At 39.6% G+C, this 25,092-nt stretch overlaps 1 protein-coding gene across 3 annotated transcripts in view; it reads right to left on the bottom strand.

The window, feature by feature from the left end:
- The window catches only part of OGDHL (oxoglutarate dehydrogenase like), a 44,509-nt gene extending 24,085 nt beyond the window's left edge, over nucleotides 1–20,424 (bottom strand). Inside the window, exons 1-9 of one of the 3 annotated variants that reach the window (XM_015866064.2) lie at nucleotides 20,309–20,424; nucleotides 17,776–18,010; nucleotides 12,814–12,993; nucleotides 7,950–8,052; nucleotides 5,522–5,637; nucleotides 4,560–4,714; nucleotides 2,052–2,198; nucleotides 1,433–1,523; nucleotides 120–299 (exon numbers count right to left, since the gene is read on the bottom strand). In XM_015866064.2, the coding sequence (XP_015721550.1) occupies nucleotides 120–299; nucleotides 1,433–1,523; nucleotides 2,052–2,198; nucleotides 4,560–4,714; nucleotides 5,522–5,637; nucleotides 7,950–8,052; nucleotides 12,814–12,993; nucleotides 17,776–17,982 (1,179 nt within the window). In that variant the 5' untranslated portion in view covers nucleotides 17,983–18,010; nucleotides 20,309–20,424. Of the gene's footprint in view, nucleotides 1–119; nucleotides 300–1,432; nucleotides 1,524–2,051; nucleotides 2,199–4,559; nucleotides 4,715–5,521; nucleotides 5,638–7,949; nucleotides 8,053–12,813; nucleotides 12,994–17,775; nucleotides 18,011–20,223 lie in introns of all 3 variants that reach the window. The other 2 variants (XM_015866063.2, XM_015866065.1) reach the window with 2 other exon arrangements.
- Nucleotides 20,425–25,092: the final 4,668 nt, after the last annotated feature.

The raw sequence follows: 25,092 nt of genomic DNA, 5'->3' as shown, positions 1-25,092 counted from the left end.
GTATCCCTTCTGGGAAGGGGGCAGAAAGGAAGACTGCAATACAAAATTGGAAGTCATTTTTATTAAAAATACTTTATAGCCTACTACTGAGAATTACTATAACATTAAACAACCTTTACCTTTTTCCCTGCGGTATCCCCTCGATAAAATTGTTCAGCCTTTGTCTTCCCCTGCACAACAGGATCAACTGCTTCCAAGTGGGAAGGGTTAGCCATCAGGGATAAAGTGATTTTCTTGTTTGTTGTTCTGTTAATCCTCTCATGATACATTCCCAGATGATACTTTACATCTCCAGATCCCTAATGTGCAAGATGTAGTCAAAGCTCAGGAACGCTGTACATACAAACTGCATCTACATACAAACTACATCTAAAAATTGGGCTTCATTCTAAGAAACGGATCAAGCTAATTTAGTATCAGTATGCGCTACCATTTTATGGACTGAACACGGACCCCAACCCCTGTGCTGTGTGTGTGGGGGAGGCCAAACAGGATGGATCAACTGGAAAATGTGTTTAGCTTGCCTTTACTCCTCACTGCTCAAGTCTGTTGGTACTTGGCAATAAATTACATTGATCTCCCTATGATGAGTCTGGTTTTCCTTGTGACGGTGATTGGTGAGTAATCTCCCTGCCCCTATCTCAACCCAGGAGCTTTTGCTTCATTGCATTTTCCATTCTTGCTCTGCTGAGTGGAGAAGTCAGAGAGCGATCATGGAACTTAGCTAGCTGACAGTGTGAAACCACCACAGATACCTGTAAAGTATCGATTCTCATTTCATACACACAAGGGCCACTCCAAAAGTAACGCCTCTTATTTTACATGTTGGCTCATGATGTCAGAGGTGGATGTTGGTCGTATGGTAGTACAGTGGTTGAACCTGCCATGAATATTCCATCCAATTTTGCTGCTGCACAACAAATGACAGCAGATGAGCAGTCTCACAAAACAGCATCTGACACGGAAGTGTGTTAGAAGCAAAGGTCTAGAATTTTATTCCTCCACATGGAAAAAAAACAGTGTCCGTTGACATCTACTAACACTTGCTGAACACTTATAGAGACCAAATGGTGGAGGCAGTAGAGGATGCAATTCAGCAGTCGTGACAGTGGGTTACCTCTGCTGGTGTGGATCACTCATTTTTTAAAGGCTCTATAACTAAGACACCTTCTGTATGTTAAAGGCACAGTAGGGTCTTCAAATTTATTAATAAATTTTATCAAATGACAGTGCTCGTACAAGAGAATAAGAGTGCATTTCAGCAGCTGATAATGCTATTATGACAATTACAGCAGGTTAGGTTGTGGTTAGACTCAATTATCTTTAAGGTCTTTTCCAACCTGAGCAATTCTATGATTCTGTGTCCAAAAGTATCTGAAAACTACCTTGAATGTTTGTCTCTCTATATATATCTACTGAAGAAGCTCCTTACCTCATCAGCTGCTTCAAGTTTGGGATCAAACTGACAGAAGATCTGTTCCAGCTCTTTTCGGATGACATTAGCCAATACGTTCAGCCTACCTCTAAGAAAACAAACAATAATTATGTCACAAAAATGCTAATTGAACAGTCAAGAGCATAAAACATTTAAAACTGTAAGACATCTCTGTCAGAAATTTGCAGTTCAGAAGTTCACTTTAAACTACTGAGCTTGAAAACATTCTATCCATCTCCAGTGCATTTCTAATGCTTTGAACATCTACTTATCCAACTATTAGCAACGAATTTTGCAGTTATCTAGCAGTTTTAACAATATTAATTCTTAATTAATAGACAGCAAAAGTATGTCTACCTTGCCCTACTTTCTCAGTTCTAGTCTCAATGGGATAAATATCCCAGCTGCTGCCACACTTGCTTTCAGTGCGAAAGTTCACCTGTGAAGTCTGTAGCTCTCACTGACACGTCTGTTACATTTCTGCATAGCCACTGCTCACTATAACAACCTCCTGCTTACACAGCTTCCCTAACATCAACTTTATTAATAAAATTCATCTGCTCAAAGCCTGCATTAAGACTAAATCCATTCACTGGGGGGTTTCTGTTGGCAATACCTATGAGGCATCCCCATGATGACGTATTCAATTCCCATTTCACTGGATTTATCAATGATTGTCTTAAGTGCAGGAATCATTACTTCACATCCTTCCAAACCAAATCTCTTCTCGGAAGACCACTTGCGAGCAAGGAAGTCCTCAAATCTTCAGCAAAGGAAAAAAATAAGACAAAAACAAGAAACAGTATTTGTATTACAAAAATGTAGTAAACACTTTTTGTTAAAATCATTTAGCAAATAAAATTACATCATTTTGTTTTAAAACACCTATGAACACATGCTTATAGGCTTTCAATGATCAGTCACACTTTGGGGAAAGGGATAGAGAGAGGAAGACAAGACAGAATTAAGTCTTCTTCCTCATCAATTTGAGAAGTATTTACCCTGATTTTGAAACAATAGGGATAGGCAGAAGAGTCTCCACCTTGCTCAAAACTCAAGTTAAATGCTGCCTTTTTCCATGTATAATCCTTCCTAGAAAAGAAGTCTACTCTATGGATTGAAGAAGATAGAGAATCTGGATTTTCTGGAGATAACAGTTAAATGCCCAAAGCAAATAGCAGCAGAAAGCATGCTTATTTCAATAGCAGAGCTCCACAAACTGCCTGATGTAATGGCTGGTAACTTGCCAAGAGCAAAGATACTGGAATTTCTGGCCCAACTGCATCTGGATAAAGACATCAATCTTTGGCAATTCTTTTCATTCTTTAATGCATTTGGACCAGAGGCAGTGCAAGTGGTTAAAAAGGACCTTTCAGCAAATACTGAAACAGTCATATGTTGTCAAGCGTGGAGATAAAAAATGCAGAGAGAATATATCTTCATTAAAATAACTGTATAAAATCATCTTTGCAATGTCTGGGCTTACAACGCTGCCATAATCCATTAAGACATGGATTATTCCTCACTTAAAACACTGACATCTACATCTTCAAAATGAAACTGAGAAGAGAAATGAAGAGACTCTCCTTAGGTAAACACTGAATACCTCAGCTAAAACATGATGCCATAATTCTGAGGAATACTACATGTATTCATCACAAAGAACGAGAAAAATCCTGCTTTAAAATACAGTTTCAAGTACCTGAAGCATGCACTTGGAAGGAACGATTTTAATAACAGCATCCCTAAGCAAACTGATGTAGCTTTACCAAGTCTCTTTACAAACTCTTCTCAAGAGCACGATCAGTTGTTCACAAAACCAGATTTCCTTTTTTCATGTCCATTTTCAGACAAAACTCACATGCTAGAGGTAGCTGGATAAAAAATTAAGTAAAACTTTTTTCTTTCATTTACATCAGAAAATTAATTTGGTAAAAGATGAACATTTGGCTGCTTCATGCCACCAGAAACTGCAGACTCATCCATAGTTCAAACAAACAGGAATAACAGCGAAATTTTTTTGCTTCTGGAGAAATGGAGATTATTTAGACCGAGAGCTTGATAAACAACCTTAGGCAAGTACAGTATTCACTTGACCAGTGACTTATTTCTGTTTAACTTTTAACTGGACAACCCTGTTACAAAACTGGCAAAGAAAATGCCTGGCAAACTATCTTCCAATGGACGCTTTGTTTTTACGTCTTTGAACAGAGAAACTTAACCAAAGACTTGCCTTTAAATACTGCAAAATTTTTGTGTTTATCAAGGGATATGCAATGTGTTTCGAAACATACCAGCTAACATATATATCATGCCTGGGAAGATAATCTAATTCAGACTCTGGAAATAAAACATTTCTATACAAACAGTCACAATGGGAGTAATCAACGAGCTGCTTCCAGACATGCTTTCATATACTGCAGAGAACAAAACTCTTGCTGCCAGGTCATGCATCAGTCCAGCACATTTCAGTGCACCTCAAAAGGCAGAGGGCAAAAACTGGACTTGAAATAACATTATGCCCTTCAAATCTGGTCCCATCTTGACACAACTTTCCAGATAGACTGTTAGTATCCCATTGAGTCAAACAAACTCTTGTCAACATTCCGCTCATATAAAAATTCTCTCTGAATTCACAGTTACTGTGACTTCATTTGAGCACATGCTACCAGAAAAAAATACACACATGGAAGAATATCAGCACCCAAAGTTGTTGTTATAGAATCCTTAGAGGTCAAATGGACTTTATTATGACACCTGTTATTGGAAACAGGCTATGAATGTTCTGACATGGGTATCACTAATCTGCTGAGACATTTTTCCCTGGTATTTTTCCAGCAGCTAATGCAAACACCGCCACATTTGCCACTCACGTCTGCGTGTCTGTTAAAGATCATCACTCCCCATTGAAGAAAACAGAACGTTAAAATGACTATACAGACCCTGATAAACCTAACACTGCATGCTCTCCTTTTATAACACAGCCAGGTTAACTACATATGCTTGCATTCCAGGTTTCATTTCAACTCCTGGCCTCTATCCCATGTTTGCTGAGCCCAACATCATCGTGTGTCAGTGCATGCCAGCAGTCACAGAACAGCTTCCCAGCACCACCCCAGCATACCTCATTGAGCGCACCAGCCGTGCCAACAAAGTCCTTTTTTCCTCATTTGTAAACTTCATAACACCTGGTGTCTCAAACTTCTGCCGGATCCATTGGCACTGCTCCACATCATTGATGAACATAAATTCCAAGCCAATGTGTTGGCAGTAAGTATTCTAGGGTATAAAAACACCAATACGGGAGGCTTTAGGAATTCATGGGACATGAAAAAACAAGTAGAACTTAAAAATTATGCTTTCTTACACTTATGAAAGCCTTGTGTTCTCCCCTCTTCCCCTAGATTCTCCTCACACTAATCCTATGGGCAAATAAATGATTTTATTGAATGCAGTTTTTGCCTCATTAACTTGAAAGCTTTCTCTACAAAATAACACTTAATAGTTTTGTACTCAAAGATTCTCCTTTAGATTTTCCAAGTAGGGCAATTTGATGGCTTCACATGGCATAGCTCTATTATTGGTCAGAAAACAAAACTCAAAGATGACTGGGGATAGAAGCAATGATCATCAACATCTACAAACTACAGCTGAGCTTTCATCAGTTTGGTACCCAACCCTCCTATTTTTTATTCAGATGAAAGTCTCACTGAAGATAGGACGCCAAGAGAAATCCCTGCACATCCTAAGTATTGTTTGCAAGTGCTTTATCTGTGATAGCAAATAAACACAAGTTATAAAGGTTCTGTTTGTTTCAATCCATCTAAGTTCTTTTTTTGCAAAACTATAGCCTGAATTAGTATTCTGTGTGTTCCTTTTTAATACTTATCCTTCATCTACATATTTTAGATGAAACTAATGGAGCTACCATCAGTATAAACAGTACAGGCGATATTTTTTCTGTCATCTGAATTCCACACATGCTGTATTAATAAATGACAGCTAAGTTCTCTATGACTTACAATTGGAAAAAGTTCATTTCTGCAGGGAAGAAAACAAGTCACAAATCAAAGATGTCATACTGACCTCCAGCCGTCTGATGATCTCTCGTAAAGAAAGACTGTTCTCATTTCCTCCTATGAAGGTGGTTGTAGGTAGTTGGAAGACTTTGTCCAAATCTGATTCATGCAAGCCATAAAACCCTAAAACATGTGCATTATCAATTCGCAAAGCAAAGTGTAAGGCAAAAAGGAAATCAGAATTGTTCTTCAAACAACCAGAAGCTGAAATTTAATAAAGAAATACTGAGAAAGATTAAGAATTGAAAATGTGAATATTTTGAAGGCATTCCTTGTGATAATGCACTTTACTCTGTATTTTGAAGAAATGTGTTCATTAAATAGTTACAGTTTGATTGGGAGTTACAAACCATTCTTTCTTAAACACTCTTTAATTTTATCATGTAAACACTGTCATTGACTCATTGATGCACCGTGCTGTATTTTGTACTTCACTGTTAAGTGAAATGACTAATTGTCACGATTAGGATCTCTTCCTTGTGGGGAAAAAACAACAGCAACAACAAAAAACAAACCAAAAAGAAGGAGCTTTCACAGACAGAAGCAGTTAACCAGTTGGTTAAATGCCTACCAGATTGATTTATCCTATACTAATAACTACAATAGCAGAACACACTCAATGCAACTCTACCAAAACACTCAGGTAGAATTATCAAGGTATTTCTTCCCCAGCCTTTTCATGGGGAAGTTAGTTTCATAGAACACTGAAATGACCTGTGCAGCACTATTTCCAAAGCAATTTATAAAGCAGATTATCCCTCTAAAACTAAGTGGTGTTCAAACATATCATCTCATCTTGATTTAGAGCTATACAAAATCCATGGTTGAGAATACAATCAAAGAAAATATTTAACCATCATGCAGTTTCAAAGGCCAAAATACAGCACAGACAAGACTGGCATCAGTGCAAGTTAAAGACTCTGTGAGGCAATGTTTAAACTTGTCTTGTTAATGAAAAAACACATACAATCTTCAAATCTTTATTTTTAATCTGGAAAAGTTGCAGGCATCCGCGTGAATGCTGATCTAAAAGCCATCACACAACTTCCAAATCCTCATGTAACAGTGTTGTGTTCTCTGTTAATTTTTATATTATAAAAGAAAGAAAGGTAATTAAAGATTAAATAACCACAGAAGTTAGTATTTAGAGCTAGAAACGGGCCAAAGGACTGTGCTGCAAGACTCTTATTATCCAGCACTTTCAGTAATTGTGTTTAAAATTAATACAATATATTGTAAAGCCTAATTTTGCTTTTTCATAACACCAAAAAAAAAGGTGGGGGGAGGGAGGTGAACAGTTTCTCTGGAAACAAAGTAGTGCTACCATTCTATATTCTTTTCCTTTGCTGTCTGCCAGACTTCATTGACTCTTCATCCTTAGTCATAAAAAGACACAGAACATTCACAGGCACACATACAACACCTGTGCTTTCTACTGCAGCACTGCATATTTACAAGCATCACTTCATATTTAAAGAGCCATAACCTTAGTAAAATTGAAGAGTTCCTCGGTGTAATTCCAGAATGTGCATTTTAAAAGCAACTCCCAGAAGAAACTTCCTACCACAAAGTTGGGACAAGGAAAAGGCAGAGGAAAATAAAACATTAAAACACCTTCTGTACTATCTGAGGCTGTTACGCTCTTCTGCCTGAAACACTCAAGGATTCCTGCGGCAGACAACATTAAGATCATTTCTAACCTAGTCATGGAAATTCCTACTCAAGTACAGCAGGAATAAAGAAACCAGTCGGTACTACTTCCTAAAGACATACCCTCTTAACAAGCAGAAACCCTCATCCTTTAAAACCCTTGCAAAAGGAGATACCTGCTTATTATATTCTTCCAGCAAATAATCATTGTGTGAATACATTCAATTCATGAATTCTGTAATTCCCGTGCTTTCTTCTGATAATTTCAGACTTTGCTTCTTCAAGTGTTCAAGAAAGGATAAACACCAGAGGCTAGAATCCAACTTAGGTATGAAATCGCTTCCACGTTCCCCTATCCACCATTCTGCTTATTGCTTGTTTTGTCTGGGGCCATCTGAAGCTTAATCAGGATGAAAAAAAGGAGTCAAGCACAGAGGCACAGCAGTGATTTAGGTCACCAGAAACTTGGTCTGACACACTGATTAGTAATAAATTCCAGTGTTAAAAATTGTAAGAATGTATATCTTTATTTTACTTTATGTTTGTAACCATTACCCACCAGAAAGTGAACTCACAGCAACCTTAGCAGTGACCTCAGCATAGAAATTTTATCTTTGTGAAGTTTGAATCTCCTTACAGAGACTCAAATATGTAACTATTTTGTGATACCATCAAGCAAAAAAAGTTACAAGCTTTCGTGAAATGTCTTATTCAATCACCTCAGCCTAAGGAGATAAAAGAAGACAAGTAACCATTGCAAGTAACAAGGTACGCTGTGTACTCACCGAGTTTATCGATTGTAGTGATTAAGTCAGATGGAACAAACGAATCCAGGTCTGCATCCAGAATCCCAAGAGGATCGAGCTGAGCCACATGATGGCCACGGATCTGAAAACAGAAAGTGACAGAAAAACAAAATCACGCTAATTAAAGTCAGACAAAGGGAATAAGTCACTGCTACCTCTCCAAAGCTCGTAGATAAGCCATGAAGTCAAAACAATCAAACACTGCAAAGTCAAGAGAGAGTCAGATTTGCTAAATCTGCCCCTATAGAACAAGTATTAGGCATCATTAATATCTCTAGATAAGTATATTATCCCTGTTAGTAACTGCTGACTACACAATAAAATGCAGGGTTTGTTTTGTTTGGCTTAAAACTTGAAGTAGAATTACACGGAAGTCTAAATAAAAAAACCTGATATGGATGGTAAAATCTGACCCCCAAATAAAGTTCAGAAAATAATTTATATCATTTTCTATTGCAGTTATTTTGTATTTTTGCCTGAATCTTCTTTTCACAAGAAGCAGAATACCAAAATATGGTATTACTGACCTTAAAAAGTGGATTGATGAAAAACAAATTTATATCAGGAGTGAAAAGATCAGCCTCCATGAGCCCTGCTTCACATCACAGAGCGATCTCTACTCTCATTTGAGAAACCTGGGGAATTCAGTCTATGATGTGAATGATACTGAAGATACTAAAGAACACCCAAGAAGTGCGGAGTTTAGTCAGCTTCCAGTTATCACGATTGCTGCTGTCAACGTACACCATAAGTCACTATAGATTAGTGCCTTATGTTAACACACAACAATACTATAGAAGAAAGAACTAATTAATTCATTAGAGACACACACAAGTGCTTCAGTTTTTTTTCACACTACCTCTGTTATGCAGGAGACTCCTACGTCAAATTATCTCATTAAAAGCTTTTAATTGATGAATATATGACTATTTTCTCCTTACTACTTTCCGGGGAGATATTCAGATCACAGGAGTAGGATTTAATTCACACCGCTAACATCTTAATTGTTTCTTTCTATTAATAAACAGCAATGTTAATAATTTACATCACAGTGTAATAGAGAGGGATGGAAGTGTGGCTCATTTATAAGAAGCGACTTACAAAAGCGTATTCTGTATACTAAATACCTTCTGTATTTGCCGAAGATTTCACAACAAAATCCATTCCACTCGTAAGCAAACAAACAGAAATAAGGCATCTTTTTTAGATCCACCAGCCCTGCAAATTCAGTCTGGCCTCTGAGACTCTTTGCATCCCATGAATCACGAGTAATAAAGCTCTGACAGGCAAAATGATGCCCACGGCAACATCTGTGCCACTTCATTGTTTACAGCAGCACAAAGTCTATCTGAGTGGAACTAAGCAAACAATTCTGTCTCCAGCGTCATCAACAGGAAAGAATTCACCTCCCAAAGCTACATCTGCTCTGCAGTATTAGCTGGAAGATTATTAGTAAGAATGCCAAAACCCATAAGAGCAAATCTGTAAAGCGCTGTGCCATATTACATGCCAGAAGCAGTTTGGTCTTTAACTAAAACACAGTACTCAACATCCATTGTGCCCAGTTTTCACAAGAGATAGAGAGGGTAAGAGTGAAGGAGAGGGTAAAGGATGAGTGAGCACAAAATTACAAGCAAACATGAAAAAAGAGAGTGAGCACACATGAGCAAACACATGCAAACAAGCAAGAAAGCAAGAAAGGTAGATCTTTCAGATTGATCAGACGAGATAAGCCAGTCTCTAAGTGCTCCATTTCCAAGCTTAGCAAATCCATCTTCTACCGAATCACATAATTCTTTAATCTGGAAAATATACACATCTCCTCAAGTCAAAAGGATTCATGCAAGTGACTCCCAGTTATTAAAGGTAACGTTAAGGGCTAAATCCTGATCCTGTTGAGATCATGAGACATTTTCACACTAAGAGTTTGTACAAAAGACCTCCTAAATAACCTACCAGTTACTGCTGAGGACAGCATATCATGTAAGAATGGCTTGTAGATTGTCCCCTGATAGACACCCCTTCGCACAATCAATTTCATGCATCTTGCTTTACTGAACAAAGCTAGGTGAAACTGGCAAACAGAAATGACTGATCGTTGTCAATGTCTCTAACAAATAATTAAATATTGTATTAGTATTATGCCTAACAGACAACTTGCAAAGCATCACAAAGCCATCCAGCTAAAAATATATATTGTTCTATGCAGTAACTGTGACCATCAAATGAAATTTACAGTATTTCTGTACTACACTTGGACTTATCATTTGTAGAGCAATTTGCAGCTTGTGGCAAAGAAGATTCATTATTTTTTTTGTTTTAGAGCAGGATTTAGGGACTGGGTATTTCCACTCTCCTTTGCAGATCCTTGAACATGCAGAGAAATGCATTTCTAATTTGAAGGAAAATCAGCTAATGGAGATCGAGGCATGACAAGAACAAAAATAAAGGATGCCTTGTAAATGAAGTCAACATTCTGCAAGCCATCTACATGGCTAATCCATCAAGGGCAATCTTCCTGAAGCATTTTACTGCTGTTGAAAAGGATGTTCTTTTTTCTTCAACCTAACAAAACTCATACTTTTCTTTTTCAGTTCAACACTTCTCAAATCAAAGCGTTTGCCTCCTATTACAGAGGCTTTGGATACACCATCCTCCACACCTCCAGAAGGCTTTCTGCAGTAACCACAGCGTTAAACTCTGCTTAAAAAAACCATAAATGAAAGGAAACAAAGTCAAATGGATACGGCTACTCTATATTACTACTGTAATATCTTACAAGAAAAAAATCAAGAAAAATTATCCCTTGTCTATCATGAACTGCCATACTGTGTGATCTACCAAGCTCTACAAGACTAATTAGTTTTATCCTGTGTCATTTTATGAAAACGCTGTTTAAGAATATAGTTATTTTCAGCATGAGCTCATTTGCTGCATCCTAATCATGTAACATTTAGCAGAGGTGCTAACATTTATATATTAATTGAGCTGGTTTCATTTGTTAGGAGTTAAATGATATTGAAGAGACACATTGACGGTCAGAAGAGACAAACTCAGAGGAGCCAAGCCAAAACACCTGAGTCAGCGCTAGTGGTGGAGACAGGATGCCAAAAGGGATGATTCTGTGCTAATACCTACTTGAATTTTTCAACTATTTGCTCCAAATATCAAACAAAAATCCATGACTATTATGCACTGGTTTAGAACTTTAAACCCCACACCCAATTCAGCTTCAAATTAAAATACAATTGTTGATACTTGTATCAAAAAAGTGTTTTTTGTTTCTTTTTATTTCCCCATGGACATCTCGCTAAATCACAATGCATCAAAGCAGGAGTCAGAAACACCATTCTAGTCACAGATTCCATATAAACAATAATTAAATAAAAGAGGAGCCAAGATACACAACTTAAAATCATTTCAATGTCTGTGTTCATTTTTGTTAAGCAAACGTTTTCTACTGGAAATCCTTTCATTGCGTCCCGTGCTTTGCATTAGGAAAGCAATAGATTAGCTGCCTTTCCAGAAGACCTGCTCAACAGACCACAAAGCAGTTTACCACAAAAACCATAAAACAGTGACAGGTCTGAGAAATGAAAATTCTGTATCTTTCTCAATTTCATTTCATTATCAGGCAAAGGAAGGTCACAAATTGATCTAATCCCTTCAACGCTGAATTTAGAGGGTATTAAATACCTTTTAAAAACAGACAGTTGCCTCAGGTAATCCCCTCTCCTTGTTTGTCACAGACACATAGGTTCCTGCCATTTATAAAGACATTTCTATTCCATCATTTCAGTCAGATAACACATGCTTTTAAACTAAGGAAACAGAACAGCAATCCCTGAATGAGTTTCAAGCAAGTGTTATCAAAGAAGCTTAACATTCCCTAACTTTTTCCAATTCTTCAACAAAATTATATTGCAAGCAGAAGTTAATAGGCTGAAGGAGTTGTTTATCACAGAAATACTTCAAAGTAAGCTTTGTATTTTCTCTGCATCCTCAAACCTTTCTACTCCCTTACAATATTTCTCCAAAAACTGGATTAACAGGATTCACATCTGAATCAACGGTGACAAGGCAATAGATATAGAAGAGTAAGTTTTCACACTGTTTTTTAAGCCCTTAATTAAATTAAGATACTAAACACAAGACCAAAAAGAAATACTTAAACTTGTTGTAGACTTAGCAAATGTGTAACCAAAACTGCTGCGTCACATCCAAAGCCCTTTTTTCTTTCAGAGGAAAGAGGAAATTACGCTACTTCTTAATTTAATAAAAGGGTTAAAAAAAAAATCAAAGTGTGAAATAAAGTCAATTTTGATGAATAGCTTCTGTAAAAGAAATTCATCAAAGCTGACCTAAACTCAGTTCTTCAAGCCTGCCAAAATTCAGTCTTTGCTTCATTTGTTATTTCTCCTCTCTCTTTCCCTACAAATAATCCTGCTCATATAAAAAACCTCAACATTCACACTAGATGTGTGAGAAGGTAACCACGTATCCTCCTATTTTATAGAAGATTGAAGTATTTAGAATTGTAGCAGCTTCCAGCTCAAAACAGACTTGAATTGTGGAAAGGTTTGTTGCTGAAGAGTGAAAAAAGTCCTTATTTTAATGCACACATCTGAACATCAGTACTGCTCTACTCTCTTTTCAAAAGATGCAAAATTAGCTCAGGTAATTATTACTTAGCATCCCAGTTTGGTCAAGTAACTAAGTTGTAGAGAAAAAAAATCTTAAAAAGCAGATGTTAAGATGAGAAGAAAAACGAAAACATTAAAAGGAAGGAAAAGGATGGTCACAAAGGAATGAACTTCTCGCCCCTTCCCCACAGTAAACTTACTTGGTACGCTCTTATCAAAGACTGAACAGCAAGATGATCTTCAACAACTTTTTCAGCTTTCCCTGGTGTTTGGGCCAGGCCCTGGCTCTGAAGAAATGATGCTTTTCTTTCCAACTGGTCTGGTAGATGAGGGTCACACGTTTGGCCAGCATTCGCATTACGGAAAAACAAATCCCAGGACTGGACAGAGAAGGAAGAAAATTCCTTACCTCAGGTGAATGCTTCAATCAAAAGCAGCAACTTCAAGCTGCACATTGTATCTCACTGCACAACAGTATTAAGAACAACTAACAGCAACAAAAGAGCACATTCAGTGCAGGATAAAAGCTACATCATTTCTGTCTCTGTAACATTATAAGCAATGATATATAGAAGTGACCAGAATATACCAAGATGGGAGGGTGCCAAGAAGGATCATTAAGTTCAGTATATACATATACATATATATATATACCTATGTTCCACACCTTTGCAGCATCCTCATGTTTTCACTTAAATGGAAGCCTTCTTATCTGTCTTCTTAGAATGAGCTTATTCAGTGGAAAACTCCAACACTTACGAGCACTCTGATACATTATTCATTCAAACAGCTCTTTTTAATGGCAAAGTTGATTTACATAACAAGTAACAGGTATAATATCATGCTGTTAATAAAGAGTTATCAAGCCTCGAAAACTGAAAACCTTAATAATTGAAATGAAACCATTCCTTTAATTATGCTTAAGTAGTTAAGATAGTGAATAAGTTGACTCAGTCCTTAAGAACTTTTCTTGAAGAAACCATACAAATACCAGTTAGGCAACAACAAAATATTTCTAAAACTATTTTTTTCATGAATAAAGACAGTCTTTATACTGACATTTCTGCAGGCTTTAAGGCATTCAGGAACACTACAAGCAGGCCAACCTACGGGGGAAAAATCCTACTCAGTTTTCCAAGTTTAAGTTGCAGAAGGAGGGGGCAGCATTAATTGAACCTGTGAACTCAAACTCCTCCATGAACATGAGCACAATGCCAGAAAAACTCTTTTAAGGCACCTCACAAAAATGATAAACATATCTAATTATTCACTCATCTCTTATACAGGCTTGATGTAATACAGTCTCACTTGTACACACCTTATTAAATCAATACAGGCGGATCATACGTGGTGGTTAGTTTTAGGAAATAAGTCATGCTTACCATCTTTACTCTTCTTTGCTTGACACCTTACCTGTCACAATTAGATTAGAAGTCCGAATTTATATAACATCCTATGAATGGCCTTCAAGAGTCTGTTAGTCCAACTACATTGCCTCTGGTATTCTGTCTATATATCTTACAACATGTTAAGAACCATATTGTTATTCCACACCTACACAGCACACAGTATGAGAGACTGCAGACCCCAGACTACGGTAAACCAATACAATATCTGTGAATTGAAAGTAAGGCTACTTAGACTGGAGGAATTATTTTGGCAATTCAGTCATTAACTTTCATTATATTAGTAAGTTCCTAATACACATTTGGAACCACGACAAATCTGACACTTGATATTCAGGCAAGGTTTTAATCAAGAATGCATTTTGCTTATCTTAGGGTTCTCCTTTTCCCAGGAGCGATGCCTGTATCTCTCTCACAGCATGTGCCCACTGAAAAACTGAATATTAAACTAGTGGACTGCTGAGACACCTGCTAATAAAATCCAAGCAAACTTACCCAACAAGCTACCGGGTCAAAAGTAAACACAGGAGCCTTTCTGTGTGCAAATTCACAAATATAAATAAATCCCTTCAAAACGTTTAAATATGAAGACACCGTCAGTTAGGAGAGAAGGAAGCTACACTATTTCTTAGTGCATTTCTGAACTTATTGATTTGTTGAGCTGGTTTGACATTTAATCAGAGGGGAGGGAAAATACATCATTTGGCTACAGAAAATTAGTTTTTTCTAGACACACATCCATCAAAGCCTTTAAAAATTTCTGTGGTGCCTTTCAAGATTGATACCAGATTATAGTCCTCAAGTCTTGCGTATCAATGACAGTTTCTTGCAACAGCATTTACCAAGTGACTGAAAAGATTGAAGATAAACTTGGTCTCAGGGCGTATCTAAAGATTCTCAACTAAATTAGTGATGTTCTTTAAAATAAGGTATGACTTATAATAGAAGAACACATCTATGAAGAAAAAAAAAAATCTAAAGTGGCACATAAGTGATACATGATATATTCTTCTGCTTTTTTTTTTTTTTTTTTTTTTTTTTTCCTGACAGCGAATCTCTACTGCAGTTAACCACTATTTTAATTTCTCAATTAACTCCACACAGTTCAAGTGATTAAGTGGCAATATTTTACTCATATAATAAACAGCATTACACTTGAGCAACTAAAACATCTGTTACCTTGCCAGTGTTTTGGGCTTTTTTTCCTAGTGACATAATATTTATCAACTGCACTAAAGAGAGTAAATCCTTAGAAAGATGCACACTGAGCATCACTGCATAAAAAACAAACAGTCAAACAGAGGAAAAAAACAACCCTTTTTCCAAGTACACACAACAAAAAGGTGATTACATGCTCAAGGTAGAGCAGCTGCATACAGGATAATATGAAAGACATTATGTACTCAACATCCAACAGTGCAATTTGTAATTAATCATGTGATAGTTATAACTGAGCCTTGTCAAGCTTCTGCTTTATGATCTATGGCTCTGACACCACAACTCAAGCAGAAATAATGATGCCTTTCTCATAGCCCACTTCATTTTATTCTGATTGTTGTTTTGGCTACCATAAGGATGGGAAAATTCAAAAGACAAGGAAGAAAAGGAAACAATCAGGAATTTATTTGTACAAGGAATAGAAGCTCTTATGAAATAAATATACATTAGCAAATAGATATGCATGCTATATAAAGAAAGGAGACATTCTTAGGAATAAGAATGTTTTAAATAAACATACATGGCAAGACATAACTAATCAATTCTTTTTTGAGGGGGAAATAACTTGAGGAGCCTTGACTAACTGGAGCTTCTATGTATAAGTAAATAACATGATCTTAAAAGCCCAGGGGGTGGGGTGGGGGGGGGGAAGGGAGGAGGGGTGGAGAAAGAAAGAAAAGAAAGAAGTAAAAAAAGCCTTTTCAGCTCATTAACAAGGAGAAACAGCACTGCTGATAAGAAGAAGGAATCCATGAGGGAAAAAAAAATGGAAGGAGAATGCAACATTTAAAAGCCTAGCAGAAGTTGTGTCTCTGAACAATGCAGAACATAATGGACAAATAATGAAATTACCATTTTCTGCAACAGAATGACAAAATCAGAGGTTCAACTCATGCCATACAACGATGGCATACATCTTCCTTACTTTTAAGAAAATAAAGTGACTGGAGTTCTCAGCATTTTCTTTTTTTCAGAGGCTCACCTAAGCAACTTCTGTCAATACAGATAATTTTCAAGAAACCAAAAATGAAATTCACTGATGAAACTAAAATTTAAAAATTATGTCTTATTACAGCATTAATCTCCTCTCTCAACAGGAAAATAAACAAACAAACAAACAAATAAATAAATGAACCACAATTATTCAAGCATGAACGTTTGTGAAGTAATTCTGTCAGTCATTTTCTTTTATACTCATAGACCAAGCAAACTCAGATTACTTCAGTTCATTACTGCTGTCTATATTATGTACAATTAACTGGGAAAATAATCCAGACGTTTAAAACACAGCCTTGCTCCCTAGGTTGCCCCCCATTCCACCAGCATAATTCCATCCCTCCGCCAACTTGTTTCTGCTGGTTTATCTGCTGACATTCAACCTACAAACTGCAGCATCTCATCAGGATCCATATTATCTATGGGATAACTGTCAGATGAACTGGACAGATCCTCGGTAGGACTTTTAGCATTTCTGCCCATCCGCAAGGATCAGAATAGTAGCAAGCAGAGCTAGAACACCCAGAACAACAGCCTAAGTCCTATGGGCGGCTTTTCTCACTACGAGGGCGATGGGGCCACGGAGGCTCCCGAGCCGCAGAAACACGGCGGCGCGGCCGTTTCAGCACCACAGACAGCTCCCGGAGGCTCGGCAAGAAGGTTGCTAGAAGTTGATGCAACTTAAATAGATATCTATATAAAGACACCACCAGATGCAGCACTTAGGAACGTGTTCATACGCACAGCATGCTCACAATGAAAGGGCTGGTAACAAGCTCCATCACCAACACCAGGCGAAGGCCCCCTCATACGTTAAAATCAATAGATTCACACTACACACTGCCTTGCTCTACGCTGGTTGCCGATGTAACCGGCAGCGACAAGACGAAGAATCAAAGAGAAATGGCATGACCTACAGCAACAAGTTCTAAGTGATATTTTGATGTATGTGCCTCAAGAATAAGGCAGCACACGACCAATTTGGTAATACATTTCATACTGCTTCCTTCAGTAGAAAATGACTCATTTGCCTTAGAATTTATCTAACTCCTCATTTCCTTCTTAAGATAATAATATACATGTGTCATCGTAAGGGAGCCTTCCTTGTCAGCAGAAAGCTTATTAAACAAGAGTGAGTCCAAGTATTTTGCCCATAAGCCACTGTACCCTCTGATATAAACTTATTATGATGAGCTAAAAAGTTAAAGTTATTACATTTCTTTCTCAAGGTCTGATTAATAACTTCACAATCTGCTTTAACAACATTCATGTGGAAAAAAGCTGAAGGTTTCTGAGTAGCTCGCTACTTCTCAAATGGACTTCTCATTCTTCCAGCTCAGGTCACCGAGCTCACGGCTCCTCCATACCTTTGTTTTGCTGCAATATCACATCTTAGATCAATCAATATGTGGGAAATTAGTTTCACATTTTTTCATTTCATACAAGGCTTTTCTTCTGTTTTTAACTTGCCTTATAAGAAGTCCAAAAAAATCGATTCTACTCAACCTAATAGTATCATTTGCAGTTAACTTTTTCACTCACCTTATGTACACTTTGAGGGTTTTCAAGCCACGCGTAATACATTTCCTCCACATAACTTGAATTACTTCCACTCAGGAATGGCTCTGAGCTTCCTGATGAGACATAGCGTCGGCCATGGGAGAACACCCTTCCAGTTACGTCTGGCTTTCGCAGAGTTTTAATGCCATGCCACTTCACCATGGCTGCAAACAGCTTCAAATGACTCATGTTTGTTTATTAAATGGAAGATCCAAGTCTATTAATAAGACAAAAAAACAAAAACAAAAAAACTAATTAAAAAAAAATTAAACACATAAAATGAATTACAGACACATTCAGTCTCACAGTGAAAAGTTTCTGGCTGGAGTATTCTTCAACCAAGCCCACATGTAGGCATAAATCACTGTCAGGAGAGATGCCACTCTATGGCCATCAGTACAGCTACACTTATAGCCGTGGAAGTGATGCTGATATCTGTCCCCCACATCGAGCAGCTCATGTCCCAGGTCCTGTAACTGGTAACACTGCCCTGGTTCCCAAAGCAAAAGCCATCACAACACCATTTGCACCGCGTGCCCCCTGAGCACAAGGTCTCTGGGAATCAACACGACTGCTAATCATTGACTTTAGAGGAGCTCCTGGTTACCATAACCACAATCACGCAGCTGAAGAAAGACGTGACCTCTTACAGAGCCAAATTCAAGGCACAGTTCACAAGAACCGTGGCTGAAAAAATATATATACAGGCCCATCCTGCCTGTAATTATTCTTGTACACTTTACTCCACATCAATCTCATCCTCTACCACCAAACATCTGCACAGGTACCTCAGGGGGTGGGAGTCTGTTTCTGAAGGGTTACTTGCTCTCATTTAAAGTGCTTTGCTGAGATAAAAAGGAATGAAATGAACATTTTCATTGTATTACAGTGACAAACCTCTTAAGTACATGTAATTTCACAATTCTTCTTGCTAAAATGCCTGCCTGGAGATGTGTCTATGTCTTCTAGCACTCAGCAAAATAGATTATAAGGGAGATTTGAAAATGGATGCCAGTTCTGCATACAGCATTATTATCTAATTGACTAAAGGTGCCTAAAACAGTTATCACAGACCTTATTCCAAGCATATCAGGGACCCCTGATATGTTCATAGACCAACCCAGCCCACCCAGCCTTGTGACTGTGAGTCCAAAATCATCACACAGGACAGCATGCAGAAGCTGTTAGCATTGCTCCACTCTGCTATGTTTCCTAAATCAACTCTGAAATGGAAACAGTGATTGACATGGAATCGTGCTGAGCGAGAAACAACCTACAGGAAGATATTAATTAAATCTCTACCAGAGGTCATAAATAAGAAAGAAGCAACGAACCAAAACCTGATATTTAATGCACCAAAGCACCTTTAGAACAGTGAAAGTAAATGAAAGCTGTGTGAATTTCTCCAGTACAGCCCTGCAGTACTGTGAGTGTCTCAGGATGTGAGCCAGCTTTCACCTTGGCACTCCGAAGCCATGATGTAATGTCAAGGGCAGCCTCATGAATTCTTCCAGACAGGTTTCTAAAGGGTATCAAACAACCAGCAAGACACTTCCAGTAACAAGGTATTTGTTCTGCTTTCTTCTAGATTACATGAAACAAAGATGTTATGAAGACAGTCACACATGCATTGATGTTCTCCTGGTACTGCCAGCACCAGTACTGCGCTTCCATAGACCTAAAGAGCACTGATACCAATGCTAATAGATGCTCATTAGAACCTGTTCCAATGCTTGTTCATCCACTACTGTGTTAATCTCCTATGTACTGCATGGCACTCACTCTGAGAGCTCTTCTTTGGATAAAAAAAAGAACTCTAATTGAACGAGGCTAGTAGCGGGGAAATAAAGCAATGAAAATAATGAATGAAGTACACTCAAAAGCTTGCAGTGGATCACAGAATCACAGAATGACCCGGGTTGGAAGGGACCTCAAGGATCATGTATTTCCAACCCCCCTGCCTGGCAGGGCCACCAAACATACACCTTTACTAGATCAGGTTGCCCAGGGCCCCATCCAACCTAGTCTTGAACACCTCCAAGGACAGGGATCACTGAGAATAGAGAGGCAATGCTACACAACTGTCCAACCAAGTAGAGCTGGAAGGAGCTCCCAGGCACATATTTATTACAGGGCAAGCCTTGGGCCGGGGGGGCACCTCACACAACTGAGCAAGGCGATGAGTGTTAGAGAGCCCAGGCTGCCAGCAGCTCCTGAGGCCGCAGGGCATTAGGCCGCTCCCCTTCCATCCCCACAAGGACACGAAGGGGCAGCGCCCCGTTCTCCCAGCGCCCCCTCACCGCAGCCCGGAGCCGCCGGGGATGCCTCGTCCCGGCGGCGGCCGCTCAGCGCCCCGCGGGTAGGCCGGGCTCACAGCCCATCCCAGGCTCCCCGTTCCCCCCGCACCCAGCCGACCCCCACAGGCCTCACCCCTTCTAAGCCGCCCCCCGCCCGCGCTGCCAGACCTGGGGCCGCACTGAGGGACCGGCGAACCGTGCCGGGGTGGTGCCGTTACCTGCGTCACGGCGCGGTGCCGGTGGGCGCGCTGAGGTCACGGCGGGGCGGGGCCGGGGGGCGCCGTCCCAGCGCTGCGCTCACCGGAGCGGCCCAGGCCACGCCCACGGCAACGCGGTACCACAGCAGCAGCACGGCGCCATGTTGGGCGGGTCGGGATCGCTGCGAGATATCAGGGTTCATCCTGGATATCCATCAGTTCCGCGCTCCTCAGCTCAAACAGCAGAGAACAGAGAAGATGGGGCTGGCAGAAAAGGGGCTGCCAAGCTGCACAAGGGGGCTCATCAGCCCTGTGAAGTGTTATGTGTGTTAGGCAGGTACTTGCAGACAGGCAGGTGCTGGCTGAGCCTCTTCAAGTGGTGAAGTATTGTTGGTTGCTGCATCTACTAATTGAGTTTTAACCTTATTATGAGCAGACAGAAACAGTCTTTAGAGCTATCGTGCTATGCTAAGTGAATGTAAATTCAATTAAGAATGATGGTGAAGACAAGCAGACCTCCCATTTCAGAGGGAAACCCAAAGTCAAAGGCGACCTTGAATACCATTGCAGTGAAAAGGCCCTGCTCCTTTGGTACATTTCCAGTTGTAATGCTTCCGTTCACAGTTCTAGCTGAACTCACCCATTTATGCATCCATTTCTTTGCTTATCCCTCCCTTTTACTCACCCCTGAAGGAAGACACACACACCATCCTTGTTTCATCCTGAACAGTCACACTGTTGCACTATTTAATTTGTTATTTTCCCTCTGTCCAGCATTGTGTGACTGTAATGCCTTGCCTCTGTCCTTGCGTGGTTTGGTACATTGGTTTCCTTGCCGGACCAACTTGCAATCAGCACTGAGGTTCCCGAGGTTAATTGCTTCACACAACTCTCTCAGTAACACAGCATGACTTCTCAGTAGGTTTGTTCCTTCAAAGGGTAATCTCATAGGAGGTGGTCTGGATGCAGGATTACTCAGAGAAGGACAATCTCATTAAGAGCTTCCCCTCCTGAGATAGATGTATTTATTTATGTATTTTTGGCAACTCTTCGTTGTTACCAGTAATTTCACTGGAGACGACGCTTATCAGAAGTTCCCTTCAGCCAAGCACAGAAACTCCATTTTACTTTATTTCCTAATGTGTTTATTACAAGTTAAGTCTAAAACCGTAAATGGATAGATCCACATATGAAGTACCATCTCTTGGACTCGCTTTGGGCCTAACAGTAGAGACAGAGAATACCCTGTGCTGCTTGCTCTAGTTGGCTCAAGTGGGTTCCAGCATCTAGGACCTATTTTTTAATAGATCATCCCTTTACGAGAAAATAAAACATCAGGGTACCCCAACATCATCACACACGATAGGAAAATTATCCTCATCACTTAGTCTATACCACTGGCTGTGTTTTCTTCAGGAAGATCTATTTTGATTTTTAATGCTCTTTGTCCTGATGAGGAATGTGTAATTATCTTAGGTACGAGGCAAGATAGTTCTCTGTCACTTCAAACTTCCAGGGCACCTGAGATTTGCAGCTTTCCCTGGGAGTAAGGATTGCTAATGAAGCTTTTGAAGCTACAGTGGCAGCGTCTGATTGTAATTGCTGAAAGATGACTCTTGAAGAGGTTTATTTGCACTAATCAACACCATGTTGTGCCTCAAAGCTAAAGTTCTCTTAGATGCACTGTCCCTACCGAGTCACGCAGCAACAACTAAACAGCCTTTTCTGTTTACTTCTGTTCTGGCACCGTGTCTGTTTTCCTGATGGGATCCTTTGAAGCTGCTCTCCAAACCTGTTGCACAGTTAAAACTACATAATTCCTTTCTAACACTTTCCTCTTCCATCTCCTGCCCCCTCCAGCCCTGCTGCCTGAAGCCAAGGGGACTCGTCCTACTCATTAACATGAAGCAGTCCCTTTGAGGACTCTGATTAGCCCAAGCCTTACGTAGATGAGCTTGAAGCAAACAGTTCACTCTGTAGTCCACACATACCATCACCACAGGGCTCTGCATGCAGTAGAGGCTCGGAGGAGTGAGCAGAAAGCTGAGTTACGATCCCTTGTGCAGACAGGGTGAACCTTGCAGGCCACGGCTGAGATCATTGGCTAGACACTGCCGAGCAGGAGAGTGGCAATGAGGCCATCAGATCGGAGTGCAAGGATATATAGAGAGCTATTTCTGCAAACAAAGACTCACAGGGAATTAACACATACTCAGACACGAGCCAAAGCACACATGGGTTTCATCCCTGAGGTCTAGTATTCCGACACTTGTGAGTTTTACCTTTATACACAACAGGCACTGCCTAAATCTCATGAACTCTGAGCAGGTGAATCACACAAGTCCCCGACCACCTGCTGCCTCATGTTGTCCACAAATTTTCATAACAGCAAAGCAAAGTTCATTTAAGCACATACATGAATTATTTGGCCACTGACAAATCATTTTTCATGGGTACAGTTTTACACACAGCTTTTACTGGACTGCAATAGAAGCCAATCTAAAAGTAATTTATTTTAAGGCTATCTGAAGGTTACGTGTAATCAAGACTTGAGGGGAAAAGAGGCAAATGTTTGTTTACAGCGAGCAAGAGTTCGATTAGCCTTGAAACCTTTCAAATTACCAAAGCCAAAAGCTATCCTTGTAGGCAAAGGAGGTTCCTGTTGTCAGTCAGAAAGCTGCCCCAAGCTGCAATGTAGAAGGTGCACGTTCATCTCATTGCTTCCAGATTTCGCACTGATAAACAATTTTAAGACTTCAAAAACTTGAAACAATCAGAGTTATCTGTTTTCTGGCTGACTATGTACTTAATGTTCATTTTAAAAGCAAACCCGGTCTTCACGATTGCCTGTCATCAAATGGTTGAACTTCAGATAGCAGAAACAAGGTTCAAATTGGTTGCGTTATTAAATACAATCTACTGGATTTGGCTGTTATGTTTTGTGCATGTGGAGGTGATGAAATGAAGGCCTGGTGAACCCAATTAATCAGTAGGTGATTTCCTTTTCAGCAGGAAAGCACGGGGAATTGCCATTATCAACAATCACGGAATCACAGAGTGGCCTGTGTTGGAAGGGACATCAAGGATCATGAATCTCCAGCCTCCCCAACACAGGCAGGGCCACCAACCTCCCCATTTAATACCAGCCCGGGGGGGCAGCCCCATCCAACCTGGCCTTCAACACATCCAGGGATGGACGGGGCACCCACAGCCTCTCTGGGCAGCTGTTCCAGCACCTCTCCACCCTCATAGTAAAGAACTTCCCCCTCCCTCCTTCAGCTTACAACCATTTCCCCTTGTCAATGAAGTCTAAATGCCACTCAGCAGAGATTTACAGCAAAGAATTAGAAACCTCCTTTCTCCTCAAAAATCAAAGTTCTGATTGTCCACATAACGTCCCTTAATTTCTGGCCCATATTTACTGTAGGTCAAGTAATTACGAATGAAAATCCCACTCCATTTATACGATATTCATTCACAACATAGATTAAGTTACAATATTTGTACTCCAGACATCTTATTAATGCTGTTCTACTATAAAATACCTCAGGCAACAGGTAAATAATGGCTTAGAACTCCAACAGAATAATTACCTTACAGCGCAGGCATTCTGAAGATACAGTTAGCTCTCCTTTTCAGGACCTTATCCATTACACAAAGAACGTGCAGCACCTCCTATTATTTTATTTCTATGATGCTTTGGTTCGGATCCCATCCATTCTGTTAAAAACAAACCTTGTCATCATTCAATAATGAATTTTAGCTTTTCAAAGCAGTTTTCCTAACCTCTAATTTTCAAAATGTGAATCTTCAGACCTTTGCAAAACACACTTCTTGCCACGATTGAATGCTGGTTTATACAATATCTTTATTGTATTTGGTGTGCCAAGTTATTCTGCGGAGAGGAAGAAATTAACACATTCAGCACTTTCCATCAACTTCCAGCTGAAGGCACAGCGTGCATCAAAGCAGAAGTGAACTCCTTACTAATAAAGACACACAGGATGGTTTTCCTGATGCATCCATGAAGTAGATCAGGTAAAATACATCTAAATCTTAAGTGGATACTCCTCAACAGTAACTGATTCAATTCAGCTTCCTTCGCTTCTGAAGGGAAGTGAACAAAGTTCAATTCTCTTTTTGTGATAACCCATGTTAAGTCATAGTTCAAGATAAAATACTTGCCCAGTGTTCCTTTGCAGATACACCTCCTTGGAAAACAGCCTACCAGACTGGTTCAACCACTTCTCTTGGACCCGTATCCTTACACCTTATAACACACAGCAACCCTTTTCTGCCCAGTCATTGTGCTACCAGAGGTGCCATCTCCAGGCTGTCCAATGCTTGATGTCACCATGAGGCAATTGGTTATTTTGACCACTTACACAAGAAAGATTAAATGTGCTTGAGGATCAGCCTGTTTTATTTGCTGCAGAAGACTGAAGCGTTGTAAGCACCGCAAGTACAATTCCACCTGTCCCAGAGTTTCCTTTGGTAAACACAGTATATGAATTTATTCTTTAACTTAGCTAATGCACAGCGTCTCTGGGTACGAGAATCACTCCAATAAGATAAGAAGAGGCATAAATAAACCAGAAAATAGGGTGAAACTGCAAAAAGGTGCACCTACAGGAAGGAGGGCTCACCAAGAGTCCCTCTAATTGAGGAGCAGCTCCCAGGTGCTCTCCCAGGTGCTGATATTTCAATGACCATGAAGCTCTCTTAAGACTAACCCCAATTTGTTCCTTCCTTCTTAAATCACTAAGCACAACAAACCAACTCACTGCAAGAAAAAGCAGACCGCA

This window comes from Coturnix japonica, chromosome 6 (genome assembly GCF_001577835.2).
Source record: "Coturnix japonica isolate 7356 chromosome 6, Coturnix japonica 2.1, whole genome shotgun sequence".
Taxonomy (NCBI): Eukaryota; Metazoa; Chordata; class Aves; order Galliformes; family Phasianidae; genus Coturnix; species Coturnix japonica.
The sequence above is the reverse complement of the archived record's forward strand: the minus strand, read 5'-3'. Positions and strand labels throughout refer to the sequence as shown.